The 23,140-nt window shown below is 34.2% G+C and overlaps 1 protein-coding gene across 1 annotated transcript in view; it reads right to left on the bottom strand.

Moving 5' to 3' along the window:
- Positions 1-23,140, bottom strand: part of LOC140153502 (uncharacterized) — a 70,582-nt gene that overhangs the window by 24,486 nt on the left and 22,956 nt on the right. Inside the window, exon 5 of the mRNA XM_072176270.1 lies at positions 16,566-16,758. Coding sequence (XP_072032371.1) covers positions 16,566-16,758 — 193 coding nt within the window. The remainder of the gene's footprint in view (positions 1-16,565; positions 16,759-23,140) is intronic.

The following is a 23,140-nucleotide window of genomic DNA, read 5'->3' as shown; positions in this document are numbered from 1 at the left end:
TATTAAGATATTTATATCCATATTTATTCCAAACAGTGATACTCACTTACAGAAGTCGTAGCTTTATGTCACATAACCAAAGACAAATTCATTCGTTTTGTAAATGGGCTTTTATTTCAAACAATCATTTAAACATGATTCAACTTTCAATTTATACATTTGACTGACTGACTATCTTGATTGACAAAACATCAACACACAGGGTAAGCAATTTCACTGGTTTCTGTCAAAGTTTGCCTTTGGGATATGATATTTACAACACAAGAACAACAAACTTGATGAATCTTTTCCCCGAAATGATTCATTTCACGTTTAAAAATGAAGATTTGGGGTTTGAGATTCGCTGAATGATTTAGATCAAACTTGAGAGATTTGGGTCTTGAAAAATAGCATCATGGTCTAGGCTAGACATTCTAAGTTGACTCATTTTATAAAGACCAATAAACTAACTGGCATTTTGATATCATATTAGGTTTGAATCAACTGTAACTTACAAAATGTGTCTGATCAAGCATATTGAGTAAGATGGCAATCAAACAGATTTTGAGATATAGAGCCAAAGTATGTGTTCAATTTCTATTGTTTCATTTCATTGTTTTTTTGGTCATAAAAATGACATATTTCAGGATTTTTGAGTTCACATTTGATGCTTTTTTCAGCATATTGTCTGGAAAATGAGCATTAAATTATATTGAATGAAAAAATGACGATTGATTTTGCTCCACAGGAGAATCAATTTGGTTGATTGTACATGTATCTTGTCATTATCGTGCAGCATTTATTTGCAGTTTTTTCGGGGGGGCATGGGGAAAAGTGAATTTCAGGGGGTAAAATAAAAATGCCTCGAAGGTGGACATTTTCGTAATTTTGGGTTTTACTGGGGGACAACTGGGGCAAGAGTTCTGACTGCCTGTTACCACCAGTGTTTATTGGTGTAAATGAACATGACAGAAATGGACATATCAAGCAATTCTCACAAGTTGCATTCCATTGTATTGTATCATTTGAAGTAGGGTTATTTTTCCTGCAAAAATACCTACCAAAACTTCTAAAAACAAATTCATGGAAAAATTGCAATATTTTCCTTGAAGATTCTGACCAAAAGCCAGGATATAGATGGTATCTTTAGCCACAGTTTATATTTGGTATTTTTATTATATCCAAATTTACCAGAACTAAGTTTAGGGGATGTTTAATCACCATTCCCCAATATTTAATTTCCTACACATATCACCCACTCAAAACAATTAAATTTCAACTTTTATCTCATTAATTTCAAATTTCACACCACAACTGAAAGTGGTGTTATAATATTGTTTCCCAAGTTTCGAGGAACGCAAACGTCATTGCACCTATATGTAAGTTAGTATGTTCAGAGATCATAATGTGAAAAAGTCATGAACCACAGAAGCTATCAGTGCTGATGTTTTCAGTCCAAGGTGTTTATTATCTTCTTGGAAATCCTCCAAATGCCTGGAACAGGTCGGTGTTGAATGCAAGAAATGTAACCTCAAAGATCATGAAGATACACTTTTACCCCCTACACATTCAACTATTCATTTGATAGTTGGGCAAAATCCTTTTCTGTCATTAATAAAAACCTCAGTATCCTTCAGTTGCATAGATTTCTTTTTGATATGGGGGGGGGGGGGCGGGGATTTTTCGTGAACCCAGCCAGCACCCTTTTTCAACATAATGGTTCAAATGCACACAAAAATTGATGGTCAGAAACCTACTTACAGGCGTCTGGGGATGATTGTATGGACCATCCCCTATCAAAATTTTGGGGCCAGAGGGAGATTTTATCTCCCCATCCCTCCGGGATCTCACACCTATGGTATCCCTCTACTGGAGATCCAGTGTTGTAATATTACTGTATTTTCACTTGCTTTTAAGGGGGTTCGAAACGATGTTTCTGGAAAACAGAAACTGAATTTAGAACCATTTGAATAGATTGAATAAGTTAAGCTAAATACACTGAGCAAAATGGTTTTTGTTTGAAGGAAATCGGACATACGGTTGTCAAGATATACATGTTTTTAGTTTCTTTGTATTCTATTGTTTTTGCCAATATATTGATGAAGTTAATGAGGAAAATTGGCATAATGTGCTCATGAATATTCATGTTTGCCAATATTATACCAATATCTTATGAATAAACCTTCATACTACTTTTATTTTATATGATTTTGACATGAAACTTTGCCAATGTGTTTCTATGGCCTAAAACATTAACATGTGATTTTCCCGCCCATCTAATTTGCATATTTGCATAATTAATTAGCATTATACTTAAAGCTAATTAATTATGCAAATATGCAAATTAGGTGGGCGGGAAAATCACATGGTAAAGGTTTAGGTCATAGAGACACATTGGCAAAGTTTCAGGTCAAAATTTTAAAGGTAAAAGTAGTATGAAGGTTTATTCATAAAATATTGGCAAAATATTGGTAAAAATTAATATTAATGAGCACATTTTGCCAATTTTCCTCATTAACTTCATCAATATATTGGCAAAACAATAGAATACAAAGAATCTTTCAACAGCAATATCTCAAAAACCGTTTGTCCGATTTGGCTCAAATTTTGGAATTAAGATTATTTTGCATATCTCTCTGCAACAAGTTGTGACTCAAAAACATTCAAATTCTTTCAAACACGCACATATAAATGTGAAAAAGACAAAATGAGCGGTCCTAGATATATGTAACAACTTTGCCAATAGGTTAAGTGCGAAGGGCTGGCTAAGTAACTCGTACAGCATGTAGGAAGGATGTTATAGCTTAGTAGTTAATCTGATGCTGTTATTACACGTGCCATACATAAGACGGGACATAAGTGTTGAAAAAGCTTACTGAAATTAACTTCTGATCTATATTATAGCTTCAATTTTCCCCTTTAAGCTTAACAATGTGGCATGCTTATTGTAAGTAGGCATCAGAAGCTTACAGAATATTTATACAGATGTGAGCTATAAGTGTGTCTCGCCCAAGCTGGAGTCTTACAAAATTTTAATGGGGCTTAACCTCTGCGCTCAGATCCTAGGTCTTTGTGCATTTTTTTTGGTGATGGAGAACGAAAAGCCCAAAAATGGTATGAACAGTGCCTAAATTAAGGCAGAATGTCAATCATCAGCGAGTAAGGACTGTTTACTTTGTTTTCTTTGTCATATAGCCAAATACGTCAAACACATTGAGAGAATATTGACTGCTCAGTACCAGAAGTAGGTTAAGTGCAAATTGCATAGCTGCATGCCATGTGTAGCTGCCATGTGTAAACGAGTACAATATACTGTGTACTGTGTGTAAATTGCCAAATCTTCACAGGGCAGCTATTGCATTTACCCACTTCTGGCACTGAGCAGTCGATGTAGGTTGTCTTATCTGCAGATAATTTTGGGTGGGTGGAATATGGAGGCGCTACCATGATGGTCTTCTTCACGGTTGAACAAAGGGGTCTACAGGTTCAATGCTTTTACATGATAGTAATGAAGATCTGATGTCAGTCAGATGGATGGGAACTGGACATTCTGATCTTTGTCAGAGAGATGGAAACTTGAGAGGAAAAGAACCTGAAAGGAATTTTGGAATAAAGTTTGGAAGAAAGTTTGAAAGAAAGAAAGTTTGAAAGAAAGAACATTTGAAAGAAATACAATTTGAAAGAAAGAAAGTTTTGAATGAAAGAAAGAAAGTTTGAAAGAAAGACTAAAGAAAGAAAGAAAGCAAGCAAGCAAGGAATGAAGGAAGGAAAGAAGGAAAAAGGAAGAAAGAAAGAAAGAAAGAAAGAAAGAAAGAAAGAAAGAAAGAAAGAAAGAAAGAAAGAAAGAAAGAAAGAAAGCGAGAGAGAGACAGAAAGAAAAAAAAGAAAGAAAAGCTATTAGATTACAACCTATACCACATTACATAAATGTATTTGCTCTATTGATTGTCATATCAAAACTAATTATAACAGTACATTTTAGTTGCACTTATTCATATTGATCACATCATGATGTATGTAAATCGACTAATGCCTACGTGTTTGATTAGTGTAATGGTCCCAATCTAAACAAAGTTCTGTCAACTCAAAAAATATGATTGACATATTCATACTTTTCATTGGAATCTCTTTTGTTTTATTTTTCTAAAAATTGGATTCATGAATATTGAATCTGAGTACAAAATTTAGAAGATTATTTTAACATTTGTACAAAAATGTATAATTCTAAATTAATTTTTAGCTTACACATGATATAAACCATGGTTACAATAATTTTTGTATTGTTTGCATAATCTAATATTGATTTTACAATATATTTATATTAAAACCTTTCCAATTTTCATATTTGTTTTGTTTAATGGGCCTAATCTAAAAGACAATATTTTGTTATCTGTTGATATGATTGACAGGTGTCACATGTTTTCATTTTAATCCAAAATTAATATTTATATAAATTTTGTCACTTTTAGTTGAAGTCCCAGTGACTAAAACAGTAGCAGGTCAAAGTAGTATTACAAAGTAAAATGCTTTCCACGTTCCAAATAAAATGGGCTAATCACCCATTCAGATAAACCCATTTGAAATTAGTACATGCCTTCCACAGAGGGTGTATGAATAGTACATGGAACAGCTATAAAAATTCCATGCAAAAGAGCACCATTAATTGCTATCCGAATCTTAAAATATATTATTTTTGGCCACACATGATTTAAACAGGGATATGAGACAAATATCCCTGATTTAAATGACTGCTTCACTGAACCATGCTCTGTAATAGCATTGTTTCTTCTAAATGATGAATCAAAACATATCAAAATTATGAAACATAACATTTATACATCATAAGCTTCAAGCTATATCAAATTCTGTGGTTTTCTGTATCATAACATCACTCACTAATGTATAAATAGTAATGATGACATCATCAGTTGTTTTCAGAAATGTTGAAACAAAGTATAACATCTGTTGCATATTCATGTACAATTTTGCTGGGAATATTATTTTTTCTCAGGCATTTCATTTTGATTACTAATTGGCAAGTTATGATGATAAACATTCAAAATCACATTAAATAAACATTATTCAAATTCCAATTTGTTTTACAAGACCTTCAAAACACAATGATAGCAAACTTACTGAATTCTAAGTGCATTTTATGACACATAATAAAACCCAATAATTCAAGTGTATAATGAAGTTAATAAAACCCTAATAATTTTTTTATTTCAAATTTTCTTGAAAAAAAGTTGTAAAGCACTTTTTTTGCCTCGTTAACATTCTTTAATCACAGCTTAATTAACATACTTTATTTCAAACATGATATACATCAAACATAAACAAAAACTTTCTTCACCCATATGGTAAACAGATTTCTAGAAAAAAAGTTTTCATTCCAGGGTTCTGGTTTGGACTCCAAGAGTCTGCCACGGTTGAGGCCAGGTGACATGACTTGTCGCCAGCCCATTCGGGGCTGGTACCTGTTCAGGTTTGGGGTCAGTTTACTCAAGAGATTATATTTTAGTGGTATTGGAATGATTTTTTTTTTTACTTTTTGTGGTTAAATTTTTTTAAAATATTTTAATTCGATTTGTTAGGAAAAGTAAGTATGTTTTGCCGTTTCAACGAATGAAAGCGAGTGAGTATTACCAAAGTTATGTTTGAATTAATATGACTTTAAAAGTTTTAGGTATAGGCCTAAAATGTAACAATAATAGTTAATATACAGCATCATATGGTCAGCAGAAGAAAAGTATGTCATTTCAGTGTCTTTGACCCAGGGTCCTTGACCACTGAACAGCGTGATATCATGTTGATAACAGATCTAAGAATCAAAATCTTCATCATATGGACCATATTGATGTCAAAGTAATTATCTATCCTATCCTGTGTCGTTTTATGGATAAAAATGACTCAAAATGCTATTGATGAAATAGTTGCTATCATAAACATCAGTTTTGCCTTTTCAACGGGAAAAATCCGATGCAAAATAAAGTTTTTAGGGCCTATAGCTATAATATGGGCATAATTTATGCATGTAGGCTATAGTATTGAACAATGTGCCCATTTGACATGCACTTATAGATAAATATGGTTATGTGTAGACAATGTGTTGCAATTTAGTTCTGGTATACCAGAACGAAATTCAAATTTCACGATTACTTTGCTAAGCGAATTAATCTGCAAGAAATATTTTGTACATAAACATTATGTAGCCAGAGGTTTCCAGTGATATAAAAATCTCAACTTTTTTGAGAAAAGTTAGGGGATGATGCTGTGGATCACGAAATGCCCTTTTAACTAAAACCTGCAGTCAGTGCAGTGTAGTATTTGTGACGTGGTATATCGAAAGCAGACACTTTTGGGCAGGATGGTAAATGAAGAAATAGCCAAAAATCTACCCGGGGTGATTTTTTCACGATTTGGGTTTATGATGTTATTAATGTTTAAAAGATTGTCTGATCGTTTCAGACCGGAATATAACTGGCATGTGTTTGAGACATTTTTTAAGAAAAAACCAACTCTCAACACTTGTCAATAATATTGTTAAAGGCAGCTTATCTATTATTAATATTAAAGGCCCATTCAGTGATTTGCTCATCCGGACGATCGTAAAAATCATCAAAATTTTGGTACCGTGCCTTTGTTATTACATAGATGTGCTAAGTCTGCGAATGGTTCAGCCAAAAGCCGTGTAGGCCTATTTAAGACAAAATAAGACATTTTACGAATCTGTATTTTTAGATACTGACAGTATCTAAAATTCGCTACAAGTATTTGAATGGCGGGGCTTGAACTTCCTCAGTACTGCTGTTTTCTTCATTTTTTGCCAAATTTGGCATTTCAAAAATACCAAATGACAATTTGAACGACTTAGGCCTATCCTTCTCTTTTAAGCAATTTATAAACAATTTTATTTTTTTTACTCTTGCGCTGGGATCACTGAATGGGTCTTTAAGAAATGTAGCGTATCATGTCAAAAACAGACATCTTTTGGACAGCTTATAAATTTGGAGGCTTTCACATAAAGAGCTATTTTGCTCCTACAACGCTTTTTCCCCAATAAAATCGGACATTCCTAAGCGAAGAAATTGAGTTATGTTAATAAAAAATTGTAAATTGAAATAACGTGGATAAAAAGCTGAAAAGACAAATAAAACCAGAACAGAACAATTTAGAGAACAATAATGAATTAATAATAATGAACAATAATGAATTAGGAGTTAATGTTTTCTGCAGTTTCAGTGTACATCTTCTCACCGTTGATGGTTTGGTGGACTGTCATGTAACATGGATGTAGTAAGCCGTGTTCCTAAATATGCCTTTCACATTGACCAAAACTAATTACAAGACCTCTTCTACATTGAGGCTGGCTTTCCCTTTTAAAGGGAATTTTTATTCATGACTCATATCAACAAACTAACCAATGTGGTTTTTCACCAATATTCAAAATATTTAACTATCTGTTTGTTTGAGGTTTTCTACAATCATAATCTATGCATAATATTTGTAATGCTACAATAAAATGGGCGTAGAACAAGAATTAAAAGTTTATCTTACACCTGGTTGAGATCAGAAAAGCTTATATAAGGTTCACCAGGTTAAGTGGTCAATGACCATTTTAGGTCTTCCTGATTTATAATAAGGGCAAAGTGTGCTTAACTCTCTTCATGTGGGTGTCGACTGCAGACGACATGTTTCACATTTTTTTTTAATTCGAAAATTTCAGAAATGTAAATTTTCGTGACCGTATTTGGAATCAGCATGAAAATTGCATTAAAGTGAGTACAAACAAGCCTAGTATTGGTTGAGTAGTTCTTAAGATATCTCTTGATATTTTAGGAGAATATTTCAAAACTTAGAACTTTTTCTGTTGAAGCACATGTATAGCACGAGAGTGTTAATCTCAAAGACTGCTAGACTGGCTATTATATGCTTTGTCTTTTCCTCACACAACTTTTGTTTTTAGAACTTCTGTATATGTTACATCATTGGATTAGAAGAAGTGAAAAAATAGGAATATAAATCTATAAATACAGATTAGTTAACCCCAACACCCTTTCAGCTGAAGGGGAAGAAGGAAATAAGGAAGAAAGAAGATCATGAATAGAGTTTTTATTTTCCTGTCCAGTTTTGAACCATGGACCGTCCGGTACCAAGGCCAAGACCAGGCATAGCAATTTGTTTTTGTTTTTTCTGCAACATGACACTCCACTTGGAGGATTTTAAACAAAAATCCTACAATTTTAATTTACATTCTTTCCCTGAATAAATAATTGCTACCAAAAGATAAACTCCATCTGTGTAAAGATCATCGAACTAGGAGTAGAAAAATAAACCAGTTACCCAGCTATCTACTAGTCTAGGCCTATACAAAAACCACAAATATTTTTAACCTTTAACAACATATTGTTTACTCCCTTTGATGTTTTGCCGCCAATTAAAAACAATTAAAGAACAATAATTAACACAATAATTAATTGAAATGAATACCTGCTCTATTATTTATGCACACATGTTTCTAATAACCTTTTGCATGCTAAAGTTGAGTGGCTCATAATAGGGTTGTTGATTAATTCGAGTTATAGAATCCCGGCCCCCATAAAAAAAAAGATTTTTTAAAACATATTTTTCATTATATAGTGTATTCTAAATCTAGCTGGCAGAAGCAAGTACAAACATTCCCTTTATCTACAGGTTACAGCTCAGAACACCAAACAGTCATACACTAAGATAAGCGTTTAACTCTTCACACAGTGTCGCATGCAGACGACAAGTTTTTAAAAAAATTGAAAAATTTCAGAATTGTAAATTTTCATGACCATATTTGGAATCAACATGAAAAATGCATTAAAATGAGTACAAACAAGCCTAGTATCGGTTTAGTGATTCTTGAGATAGCTCTTGATATTTTGAGAAAATATCTCATAGGCCTAACTTGCAAGTTTTATGTTGAAGCCTATGGCTACATTGTAGCACACAGTTGCTATTCTTTGACTATGAGGCCAATTTTGAAACAACAACTGGATTCGCTGCAAAAATCAGCTGAAAGCAGCTGGTTAACATGCATCTGTGGTGTCAAATGCACTTTTTACAGAGTGTTATTTGCTCAATGCCAGGTATTTTCTTCTATTTTTTGTATCTATAATTAAACATTATTATCGTAGTACTCATCACTTTTTGAACCACTTTATAGTTATGATCGTAGAGATATGTACGTGATGTGATAAATATTTCCTTTCATAACCTATAAAAGCTTAATTAATATCCAATTAAATTAAAGAACTATAACTCAATTATTCTTTTATCTTTAAATCTCCACGTCATAATTTAAAAAAACAAACAAAAAAACATTACAGCCATAATGTACGATATTTTAAAATGAATTGGGTTCATTTTTCGTGTCCTTTCATTTTACCTTATTATTTTGGCTTAAAGTGCTTAAAATGACTAGAAAATATTCCTGATAGTTGTTGCTACTAATATTTCACTACATTTGGTAAAGGGGTAAAATTAAAATTTGACCAAAATCGTATGATAAGGCTTTACAAAAATCTATGATTTTTTCCTATTGTTTTACTGTTCTCTCAGATCATTTTTGAGATAAATTTAATTTACTTCCAAACACTCAACTCCATTTGTAATTTAAATAATTACAAAAGAATAAATCAAATTATGAAAATAAAAATGGTTCACATCATTTTTCCGTCTTCTTGCAGAATAATTGTTTTACAGTCCTGATGTAAGAGATACATTTTACTTCCAGGCGCCAAAAAAATCTGCCTTTTTCATTTAACTTATTAGTTTGGCTTGGATGGTCAAAATACTGAATGCTAAATCTTATTGTGCCTTCATAATAACTTGTATTATTACATTTGGGATGAAGAATTATTGAGATATTTTATATATTAATTTTTGATCTCTATGCACCTGTCTTTTTGTTGTTATTGTTGAAGATTTTGTAGATAAATATATTTCTTGGTGTCAATATTTACGCTCACCATTTTCAAAATCTAAAGGATGAGACAGCAATGGACAATCACTATGGACCACAATGGCCTCATCCCAATGGCATAGTTCAATAACCTCAATTAAACAACCATAGTACAAAATTTGACCTCAAGTTGTAGAGTATGAGTTTTTGTACCCAAATTTTCAAAGGTCATTCAATGAATGTACAAATGTATTGGGTTAAAGAACTGTGCCCCTAATAGATGAGCATGTTGTGGATCCTAGTGAATACTAATACTTTTCACAACTCAATACCAATAATATTTCATTTATTTTCATAAAATGTATAATTAACAATTAATATTTTGCATGTTTATAATTAACAATTGATGACAGATATAGCATCAATATATTTATTTTGTATTGTAGTATACAGCTGCTTTTTTGATCTTCTAGATGGCAGTATTTGATAAGTAGACTTCCTGTCGCCTATTTTTGAAAATTGTATGCGATTTGGATCAAAATATATTCCAAACAACAGTCATTCACCTGTGCTTTTTTTGATCAAAGGCAAAAACTAGGATGCAAGTCACAACATATCAAAGAATAAAACAAAGATCAGTCTATATTTGCACTATTGAATTTTTATCTTTTATTATTGTCAATTCTTTGAGCTTCCCCTTATCTGATGGACTTCTGAATAATGCCAATGGCAAAACCATCTGGCCAGAGTCACTGGTCATACATGCAAATAGTACCTATAAAAACGTTTAAATTTAAACATTGTATTGTTCTTTGTTATTATTTTTGTGATAAATGGTTCACCTTTGAGCCTGTGATTACTTTCATTGTTTTGTCCCATAAATGCAAGAATGCTACTCAGTACTCACTCTTTCCTCCCTTTTGGGCTCAACAACGCATCACATGGAGTCCATTGTCATCAACAATTCTTCCTTCAAACACCCATTACCACAAATCACAAGTAGGTTATTCTTTGCAGCATGTGGATAAATTGGGCTATTCAAGTTGAAATCCATACACCCCCTGTGTAAGACATGCATGACCTTAATCTCCCACACAAGGAGTGTGAATTTTAAATGGAGTCATCCATTCAGGTAACCCCGTTTGAAATTCACACTCCTTGTGTGGAAGATTAAGGTCATGTCTTCCACAGGGGGTGTGTGGATTTCAACTGGAATTGCCCAATTGAAATTATTTTTGTGTGATACAAATCTACACCTCTAGGCTCTTGAATCCTCAACATGTTTTGGCACAAGACTTTGTAAGCGATAGACTCCTTCCAGCAAAGACCTGTCACCTGCCTGGCTTGCCTTGTTAAGGATCAAGATTAGGGCTTCCATTAGGCACTTTTAATTAAGCTTATTTAAGCAGATGTCTAAAGATACCTATAGTGACATACATTGTTACATTGGTTCTACTGAGGTTAAAAGGGTTCAAACTCTGTCAAAGGGTTCTATATGTGGTCAACAATGGTCAAGAGCTATCATTTTGATGTTAGTGCAAATTTAACCCTAAAATTTGAAGACAAAGCTGGTTCATGTTCAAACCAGTTTTGGTAAACCTGCTATTATTTTTGGCCTTTTGAAAAGTAAATTAGAAAATAATAAGAAAAATTGCATTCAAATTAGCACAATTATGCCATGTTGTGAATTAAACGTTCCTAAAATAGTGCTTATTTTGTTTGTAATAGTTCGGGGAGGTGTCCGCTGAAAAAACCCTAGAAGTGCGATGCCCCAGATCTGACATCAACAACAATACATATGGTTGTGAATGGGATTTGCTATAGGAGACAGTCAGCTCTATGGATCCACAGGATACATAGACCCTTAGGTCACAGAAGTGTGCGAGTATTATGCAGGTCGTTAGCGGGGTCGTTGGCCTGCCCGATTGGTTTAAATCAGCTTTATGTAATATAATTATTTTGTTGAATCATTTTGACAGCTTTAAAGAGATACAATTCCTTATTTATTCATTAAAATTTCTCAAATTGCCTGACAATTTTCGTCATGATGTTCAAAAGATAAGTCAATTTTGCGATAGCTGTTGGGCATCTGGCGACCCATACATACATTGGTATAAATTAATCAAGATGCAATTTCAGAAGACTTTTTAAATCAATTTTTTCATATCATTCTGCTACAAATCTTGATTTCCAAAATGAAGTTAAAATCAGAGGCACTGACCAGCTCATGTAATCAAAGCAAGTTTTGTGATACAGTGATTGAATGAAACATGTAAAATGTACGAAAACTGAAAGCAAAATGGTTAATCATTGATTAAATCAACTGCCCCGGGGGGTTCTTGATGTTGGAATTTGGGTATAGGGATATGTGGCTGGGATGCCAAAAATAAACCAACTTTGACCAAAAAGAGACCTCAAAAATATACTACTGTTTAATATTTTTGTTCAAAATTAATTAAATTAAATTACAGTCAAATTTCCCAATCACGAAAACATTTTCAACATTTTCACCAATTTGGCTAAAACATAATAAAGAATATGCACTTGTCCCAAATTTTTTGAGAAACTTGTGAAAAAGTACCCGATCTCAAAACCAGTTTTCCGGCGATTATGATCCAAAGTTATTATACCAAAAAGTCTGAAAATGCATCCCAAAAATTTGTTGCGCATTACTGTACCCAACTTTCCACTAAGAACACCTTCCCAGATCATCTGCTGTTGGATAGATCCTTTGCCTTTGCTTTATACATAAATAATGTTATCAGCATCACATGATTTAGCAAACAGTATTATACACTAGGATCCACAACATGCTATCAGGGGCACAGTTCTTTAAACCTCAATACATTTGTACATTCATTGAATGACCTTTGAAAATTTGGGTACTAAAACTCATACTCTGCAACTTAATGGTCAAATTTTGCACTATGACTGTTTTAAGGGATCTAAAATGAGCGTTTATTGCGTTTTTCGACAGTATTTTTTGTGGGACATGAGAGCACCTCAGACCTATCGAATTGCATTCTGAATACGAAGCATGTCTTTCTGATATCAAATAATTTTCATTTTTTGAAAATCACAATATAATAAAAATTTTATGACAAATTATAAAAATTTGATATTTGTCAAATTTTTGATATATAACAGTCCTCGAAGTAAATTATATAAATCTAATGACATATTCATAAAGTGTATGTAGCAGGGAGGAAAAGCAAACGGTCAATTGAAAATTTTGACCTTTCATATTGAAGATATGGATTTTTTTCCCAAAAAGACCTAATTTTTTTGGTGTTTTGGGGAAAAAAAAATCCATATCTTCAATAAGAAAGGTCAAAATTTTCAATTGATCGTCACCTTTTCATCCCACCTACATACACTTTAAAGTATAAATCATCAGATTTATAAAGTTTACTTCAAGTACTGTTAAATATCAAAAATATCAATTTTAATGATTTGCCATAAAATGTGTATTAAATTGCGAATTTCAAAAATCAAAATTATTTGATATCAGAATGACATTCTTCAGTATTCAGAATGCAATTCGATATGTCTGATGTGCTCTAATGTCCCACAATAAATACTGTCCAAACGCTCATACCCCAGCCCTTAATTAATTGAGATTTATGAAATATGCCATTGGGATGAGGCCATTGTGGCCCATGTACTGATGAAATGTAGGATTGTAGAACAAGTTTGGAAATCAAAGCTTTTGTCATAGTACTTTCATATACAGAATACATTATGTAAGGTTTATTAAGCCAATAATTTTAGATTTAGCAATGGCAGTAATACATTGAAGTTTGAAAACATATTGACTATGTATGCAAACATTGGAACTATGATACGATATTTTCTTTAGCGATACAAAAAACCCTGGCAAATCTGTACAGGATGAACTCTGATGAACCATTTTGATGTCCTAGTACTTCCAGGCCTGTAATATGAACCATTTGCCTACAAGTAATAATAATAAAAAAATGAAATAATCTTTTTTTGTAATGACAAATTAAATTGAGTTCCCTTTTTGAAAATACAATACACCAGCTCAATTGTTTGTTATTTTAAAATTGGGCCCACGTGAGTGATCTGTAATGGAATATGAAATTGCAAATTATTTTTAAATTTCATTTAGAGTATATTTTTGCAATCTCTAGCAATCACTTCAAATGGACATCAAAATAATATTTAGCATTTGAAAGAAACGAACACAGACAACAATAGGCTATTATGTTTTTATCAGAGTCTATTATCTAAATCCAGCAATTTTATAGTCTATCAAGCAAAAGTATTGTTCCTGAAAAAAAGAATATGTTTGAAACGATTCTTAATGATATTTATCAAAATCTGAAACTATTAATTATGTCATTACTTCATTCAATTCAGTTATATGAGTCAGAAAAGCTGATTTCAGAATTTAAGATAAGTCATCCGTCCTAACAAAAGTGGGTTTGTTAAAAGTTGTTCAAGCAAATAATATCTCTAAAGTTAAGTGTAACTGACTGATTTTGAACAATAACAAAGTGGTATAAACACCATAATGCCTTGATAGGTAATAATAAGTGGGTTTGCATGTTAACAAAACAGTATAATACATAATTGTGTACTTTCTATTGTGCTTAACAATGCATTACAATAGGGTATTGTATTAAGCATATTATGGCATCAAAACATGATAATAAAGTATTGTGTGTAGTTTTGTTTTGTGGTGTTTTTAACTTTTATTTAATAAAATGAATTACGGTATTTGAGTTATCAAAGTCTATGATTTCGATTAACTTTCTTTTGTACATAACAGATGACATGTCTGTGTTTAGGTATGACTAAGATAGACAGAGTAAATTGGTTTCAAATTAAATAAAAAAATCTTCGAAACTCTTTCAAATTACGGATTACTGTATCTTGCTTTCGAGAAATCAGGGGCGGGTAAAATACAACAATATCATTGTCAGAAACAAGCTCACAAAATATTTTAAATCGGATGATAGGGACCAACACTGCACCTTTTTAACCAAAGATGCAAAGTAGCCTACATTCTTTACCAAATAATTCATTAGCTAAGTTGGTAGAACATCTGTCTAGAGCTCTGGAGGTCCTGATTTTTTTTTTCACTGACTGTCATTTACAGTCATATGGGAAATCATGTTCAAATAAATTTCTAATCATCATCATCCATAGTCATGATAGTAGCATCCTATAGTTCAACCAAGTTGGCCTTTGGTCAAGTTATCCTAAATCTGTTCCTTTGCCAAGTACTATAGACTTGAGTGCACCTGTCTAGAACTCTGGAGGTCCTGAATTTAATTAATTTTTCCACTGGCTGTCATTTGCACTTCACAAGGTAATTGTCTTGATAATGATATTAATTCCTTAACATCATCATATCGTCATACCACATCATATAGGATCTGAGTTCAACAAATCTGCCCTAAATTTATCTCTTTTGTGGGATTTTTTTAGCTGCGCTTCCCTGCACCACCTCAGGCATCGCATACTGATCCATTGGTCCTAAGAGTCAACACTTGGCAATTAGTAAAATAGGATCTTGGTCTCATTTCTTGGGCTCAATCCCAAGATGATTCACGCATTTCTACTAGATTACTGATCTAGACCACTAAAGGCACGTTTTTTACTTATTTCTGTGTTTTCATGACGTAAAGGTGTTCTGTCATAGCCATAGCACGTGTATGAGCATGTGCGTATGTGTTTGTGCCATCCAGAAGTACAATGACATCTGAGTGTTTTGAATTATGTGGGCAATGAGAGAAATTCTTGTATGTTTAGGTTCTAGTTCTTCTTTTGGATTAGATTGCAACACTATGCAGCTTTATACCAGCAAAAACAAGTCTTCTTCTTAAAATTTTACAGCCCTGATGATGTGTGTGTTCTTCTTCTTTTTTGAAGAAAAATATCTTTTCTAATTATACCAGTAATTTAAAGATTGAAGTCATCTTCATTGAAAATAAACAACAAACAAAGAATCTTCTTGAAGGTCAGAGTCAGGGGTCTGAGAAGCATATTTTTGAAGATCAATGCTGCGATTAAGGGATATGTGACCGTACAGCGAATGAGCCGTAAATGTCCTCAATTGTATTCTGAGTTACAGTGTAAAATGGGCATGAAGGTCATATTCATAGGTATTTCAATTTGGTGCTACGTGTATCTCATTAAATGAGGTACACGTAGCACCAAATTGAGGTACCTATGAATACGACCTTCATGCCCATTTTACACTGTAACTCAGAATGCAATTGAGGACATTTACGGCTCATTCGTGCTGTACGGTCACATATAGGGTCTGTTTTTCCGGACCTTTTAAGTCCTGCAAAACCCAAGGGGTCCAAAGAGAATTATAAGAGGTCCAATGATTTTGGAACACTCTATTCTGAAGATTACGGTTTTCTGTGTCATAATTGGTTCCTTTTATGACAAAATTAGTTAAAGGATTTACATAATTTAAGCTTCCGTGCTTTATAAAATGTAAGGGGTCCAAACCGTCCAAAAGAAAAAAGTAAAGGGTCCCAGGAAGCGCAGATGCGCAAGAATGTGATCTCTGCTGAGAAGTTTGTTTAACTTTGAAGCAAGAAAGAAAATGGTATCCAAACCTAACTGGAGATAAGAATGGAAGAAATTACACAAACAAACAAACAAAGCTTACCTCAGGGTGTCCACCAACCAATACATTAGTACTCTCCAGGAAGTTATGGACGATACTGTTTGAATGTAAGTAAGCTAAACCCGATGCCACTTGGACTGCTACGGCATGGATGTAATGATCCTCTAGCCTGACGGAATAATTGATGAGGAAGTCTCGCAAGGTACCATGATGGTAGTATGATGTACAGATATATCTGAAGATAAATGATAAAAAAATGAAATTTATTATTAAATTTGATTGAAAGCAGTAATGACATTTTTGCACAGTCATCGCAGACAATCATTTTTGGTCTCTGAGTGTATAGGCCTATAGGTTTATATGAGGAAATTGACAGATTTGATATTGTTAAAAAAGTGTTTTCTTTTCAATCAATGTTCAGGTATAATTTCTAGGGTGAACATGTGAACATCTTAAAGAATAAGGCAAATTATCTTTCTAAAGATGAACATCAGCTATGGTATCCAAAATTCTCTATAAAAATGTCTTTATTTGTCCTTTTAATTTTTTTAACTTTTTGAAAGACCAACATTTAGCTATGAGTACAGGAATGTTAATTTCATGCTGATTGCTGGCGCAAATGTGCTCTGTGCCAACAGAGCTCTACAATTTATGTTTATCATACCAAATTTTGATGTCTGTCTTTCAGAAAAAAACCCCAAAGCAACAAATAAAAACCCGAGATTTATAGACCAGGGTTTTCACTCCTCCACGTTCATTGACAGTGGAGGTGATGCCATTCAAACAGAAATCTTGCAACATAGAGCTATGGTTCAACTCAGAGAAATTCCAAGTTCATGTTTAGGAAATTAACCAAGTGTCATATTTATAATATACGACCCTCAAGCTCAAGCTATGCAAATTGCTAGAAGTCAATATTATTTCAGGCTGAATTTAATCGGTATGATTATTTGCATTTTATTCTTGATTGACTATAATATATCAGTTATACTATCAAATGCTCTACATGCTATGCTTCAACATAAAAAGTCTAAGTTTTCTCAAAATATCAAGAGCTATCTCAAGAACCACCAAACCAAGACTAGGCTTGTTTGTACTCATTTTGATGCAATTTTCATGCTGATTCCAAATATGGTCATGAAAATTTACAATTCTGAAATTTTTAAATTTTTTTATTTTTTTATTTTTTAAACTTGTCATCTGCAGTCGACCCCTGCATGGAGAGTTAAACAACGATGCACTTTTAAGTTTATGTGTATGAATAGAAGCATCTGAAGAAATGGGCTATTCTAGTTGAAATCCATACACCCCTATGGAAGACATGACCTTAAATCTCCCCACAGTGAATTTAAAATGGCATTACCTGAATGGGTGACTCCATTTGAAAAACACACCCCCTGTGTGGAAGATAAAGATCATGTCTTCCATAGGGGGGTAGTCGTATAGTCTGGGTTACAGACCGTGTACCTGTATTATCCATAGGATGAGAAACTACTGGGAACCACACACTCTCGGCCTTTGCGGCTCAACCCCCCTTGATCGCGTGTCCCCCACTATCACGAGTCTTTGACAAAGACTATAGGGGGGAGGATGGATTTCAACTGGAATAGCCCAATGTAGAAGATAAAGATAACCATCAACTGCACTCTTTCTGCACTAAATTTAAAACCAAAGCTTCCAAAATAGAATCATCAATGTGTGTTTGTGATGCCAATAGGCCCAATATTCAGCAAAGGGTAGATCCTGGGGTCGATTACATAATTATTTGAATCAGTTTGAGTCAAAGACAGGTGTTATGGGTGATCTGTTTACAAGACCTTTTAGGTCTCCATAAGATTGTGTCACCACAATTTGAGTGGGTTTTGTAGGGAAGGGGCAAGGGTGTCAGAATTGAAGGGGATTGTTTGCAACTAGGCTACTTGAAGCAGGTGTATAAACAAATGTCCCAACAAATGTAGCAAAATCAAGTATATGCACAACCATGGCACGAAAAATAAAACAAGTAGTGCCTGAAATGCACATTTTAGATCTTTGTGAATAAAAATCTCACCTTTTAACAGATTTATCTTCTATCATAACCAATGATAACATAAACTTGGGTGCATTTTGACATTTAAAATTGGAGCAGAGTACCTTCTTGTAAAAATTGGAGTACCTTACCTCTATCTATGCTTTGGGCATGCTTGTATAATTGCAGCTGGTATTTGATGTGAAGGGTTTTTGACCAGAAAATTAAATTACATAATAATATAGATGAAGAAAGCTAAGCAAGTTGTTAGCAGAGAACTATCCAGAGCTGATTTAATTTTTTTTTTTTTTTGATAAGAAAGAATTATTCAATATACATATTTTTATAGACCGTTTAAACAGGGCACAACAGGGGCAGCAAAATAGGTGCATGCAGGGGCGGTTTTAGAGGGGGCTCACCCGGTGCGCACCCCTCTAATTTTTGCAAAGCGGCGCATGACTTTATGTATTTTTGCAGAGCAGCGCCTAGCGCCGATGCCGATGAAAATTCCTGGATCCGCTCCTGGCATGCAACAGGAATGCTAGCAATATTCTCCATTTTTTTTCAAAAATTTGAACATGGCATCTTCTGCATTACAAACTTATTCCACATACAGATAGGCTCCACCAACTCTGTTTATAAACACAACAATGCTTTACTATTATAACTCAAGTTCAATGCTGCCAGTACTCCCAATGGGAGAACTAAACTGGTTTACTAAACACACATGACCAAATGCCCGCCAAGCAGCAGTAAGCCTGGTGGATAGTCACAGCTTTTTTCTCGCAGCGGCAAATCGCCGCGATTTTTTTCCCGCCGACGAACAGCGACTTTGTCGCACTTGTTCAGCGGAAAACGCTAGCGAGCCCATTTTTTGTCGCCGACGGAGTTGCGATAGAAAAAGTTCCAGTAGAAATTTTTCTACTGGAAACGATTTTAGCTGGCGATTTTCTGTGCTTGTCCAATCAGGTCTTGTTATTTCCCGACGTGACTTGCCCCAAGTAAGTATGAAGAAATCACAGACATCATGGGAACTTGACCGACGAACAAATTGAACAGCTTTTATTAAAAGTGGAACAATATCCTCATCTCTAGACTTCTTACGTCGGGTGATCATCGTGATGTCCAAAAGAAAATGAATTCCTGGCAATATATTGCTACTCGTTAAATATCGAAGGTGTGGAAGAGCTAGATCTTTTGAGCGCAATTTAATAGTCGGTAGGCCCTATGAGCATCATGATGTGCGGTGATATAGGCTACTTTCATTGGTATAGGGCCTACATTACCACTGTGTAATTAATTATTATTAATATTTTACTATAGGCCTATTAGGTTTTAGGCCTGACCGTTTCCGCCGGAGTTATTTTCCTACATATGATCTATTTCGCGGTAAAAATATTCAAAGCACAAGAGACTGGAGAGAGAGAGAGAAAGAAAGCGCGAGATCCAGAGAAAGAAAGAAAGAAAATCTTAAATTGTCCTTCAAAACCACTGGTATCCTATCGTGCATTACTTCATACGAAAATGACACTGTTATAAAATGCATAAAAACGGACAAGACGCTATTATTTAGGCAACATATGTCACCATCATAGACTGGCAACGCCAGCCTATAATTTTTTTTTCCGCAATTGAAAGCGTGATAAGTCACACACTTTCGCCGAAAAGTCGCACCCGTTGGCGCGAGAAAAACGCTGTGACTATCCACCAGGCTGTATACTATTTGTCCACATGGCTTCATTGCCAAGGGAGAATATGTAGTAGACCTACATTTATGATCTATGCTTGAAGTACCTGAAAAGGCAAACAAATCCAGGAGTTTACAGAGATATTCCTCTGGATTTGCGTGACACATCTGACATATTTTACTTTAAAAAGTGGAATCCTAATCAAGGATTTGATGTTGAGGTAAGATGTTACAAATTTAAGTTATAATTTAATTAATTCTTTGTGGCATGTTATAGAGCTGAAGACTTTATTTATACAATATAACATCAAATGTTGCAACCTACAGGCCTACAAGGCTCATGATTGTCATTGTTACTCAAGCATTTATCATAAAATATTATTATTCATTGTTGGCAGAAATTTTAAATCAACGTTAATTTCAGGGGAAAAAATCAACACATTTTGCGTAAAATTGCTGCAAAAGATTAAAAATTTTGCAATTTTGGGTTTTTACTGGAGGGGGGGGGGGCAAGAGTTCTGACTGGGGGATTAGTTTCATTCATTCATGTATTTTGTAACTTACTATGTTTGTCTGTTTCATTTATGCTTACATTAGGTACTCAAGGAAGAAGAGGATCACACATTAGTACATTACAAAAACGACTCCAAAACATTTGATCACGGGATCAAGCATGGCTTTGTCTGTAGTCAACAAAATACCGCATCCTCCACTGCCATATTCAGCAAGAGATAAAAGCGAAAAACTTCTCCTTAAAATTAAGGAAAAACTTGTATCACATGAGACGATTGAAGTCATCATCAACATAGACTGCTCTGAGGAATTGTTCACCGAATTATTTGACTGTGACGGTCCTATCCATCCATCAAATAAAGAACTGGAGCCCATACTTGGTAAAAACTGGTGGATCTGCATACTCAATAAGCACAGAGAAACTTGTGTTGTAATTGATCAGTCTGTGTTCATCGAATTGCAAAGACGTCAACCTGTCATCGAATTTGTCGAGGATAACCAAAATAACCTGCAAGAACTGCGACGAGAGAGAGCACCACATCTGCATTTTTCTTTTGTTTGTAAACCTTATGCTTGCATTCGTTTGGATATGTTGGAAAACCTGTGAACATCAACAGTGGCAGCCCCAGGAATGCCCCACTGCCCCCCCCCCAGCGAGATAAAACAAACTTCAAACAGGCCTATTCGCTATTGTAGTCCGACATCACTTCCTGCCGAGGTCACAACTACTTCCGTAGTGATGGTTCAAGCGGTTGCATGACAACGCTATCTACGCTGTACACGTCGATGTTCTGCTATTTGAAAATCACGTTTTAGCCATTACTTATGGGTTTCACTGCCTAAGCTTTAATTGCAAGATGTTTTCCTTCTGAAATCATGAGGTTTCAGGTCTTTAAATATGACTGGTAATTTAAAAGTTTGATATATAAATTCCATACATTCAAATCGCCATTGCGGTTTTCACGAAAGCGTGCTCCAGTCGTTATGTTAACCCCCCGGGGTCACCAATATGACGTCATGTCTACGATAGCGAATAGGACCTATGATAATGACAAGTAATTTGATAAGATCAGAGACACAGAACATTCTTAAAGCTTTTTTCTTTAGTCTCTAATCTTAATGATATAGGCCTACCAGGCATAAACGAGTGCCTAGAAATTGTGGTGTGTCATTTTCTATGATTCACTCACTCTCCAAAGGCCTAATCTCGTCAAGGAAATGTACGCGTCTGGATGCTCACTTGCATTTCCCTATTTTTACGTAATCTAACAAATCGATTGAGAAACATGGTATTGTCTTTTTTACAGTATACAAGCTCGACCAGCAAATCCATGTTAGTCATCTAAAGCCAGAACATGATATTTAAGCTTTGATTAAGATGGAACACTGATATGATATTTTATATGGGTGAAAAAACGTTTCCACAAACCTCACTTTCCTAGTGCCCTGGGAATTACTTCAGGTTTCTAAAGGGAATTTACTACACAACAAGGATCACTTTAAATACTGGACTTTTGGAGAAATTTAGCACATTGAAAGCTATATTTGAGCTCATTTGATATATTTACTCCCATGATACTAATGCTTACAAATCCCATGCATTTTTCTATAAGAGAAAAGTTTGGTCAAAAAACCTATTCATTTTATGAGATAAATCCACAGTGAGGAAAACAACTTACTTTTGTCTGATATGTCAATTATAGTATACTTGTACTTTGGTGAGGGAAAAAGACAAAAAAAACCAACCCAATAACATAGGCCTACAAACTTCCTAACCCTGTTCATTCGTTTGAGCCTTCAATCATTCCTTCATTTGTCCATTCCACATTATTTTGTTTGTTTGTTCATTCCGTTGTTTGTTTGTTCATTCATGTTTAACTTGTCATTGATTGATTGATTGATTGATGGATGGATTGATCTTTTGATCAGTTCTTACATTTTCTACCGATTTTCCTCCCCATCAACATCATAACACTTCAAAGTCATCCTTTCCTAAATACACAGGATATCAAGAAATTGGTAAGCTTTTTAGCCATCAGGGCTGTGACCTTGCACTTGACCTTGAATGCAATAATACCTCATGTATATACCAAGGGAATTCAATGCAGACAAACAAATTGTGCCAAAATATGACAAGTTTATAAATTTAAGCCTCAGATGCAGACAACAGGATCTCAAATATATGCAACTCATCTGCCAGGAGAGGTTCTTTAACCCCAATATGGTTAGGTGTGCATGGAATGAACTTTGCATGAACTTTGAATTTGTTGGGTACAAAAACTAATCCTCCACAATTTAGAGTCAAATTTTGAACTGTCAGTGTTGAATGTGGCTGATGAAACTTTGCCATTAAAATGAGGCCATTTTGGCTAGGAGTTCACAGTATATTGCCCTGAGGTAATCAATGGT

This window comes from Amphiura filiformis, chromosome 5 (genome assembly GCF_039555335.1).
Source record: "Amphiura filiformis chromosome 5, Afil_fr2py, whole genome shotgun sequence".
Taxonomy (NCBI): domain Eukaryota; kingdom Metazoa; phylum Echinodermata; class Ophiuroidea; order Amphilepidida; family Amphiuridae; genus Amphiura; species Amphiura filiformis.
This window is presented reverse-complemented; position numbering and strand designations above follow the sequence as displayed.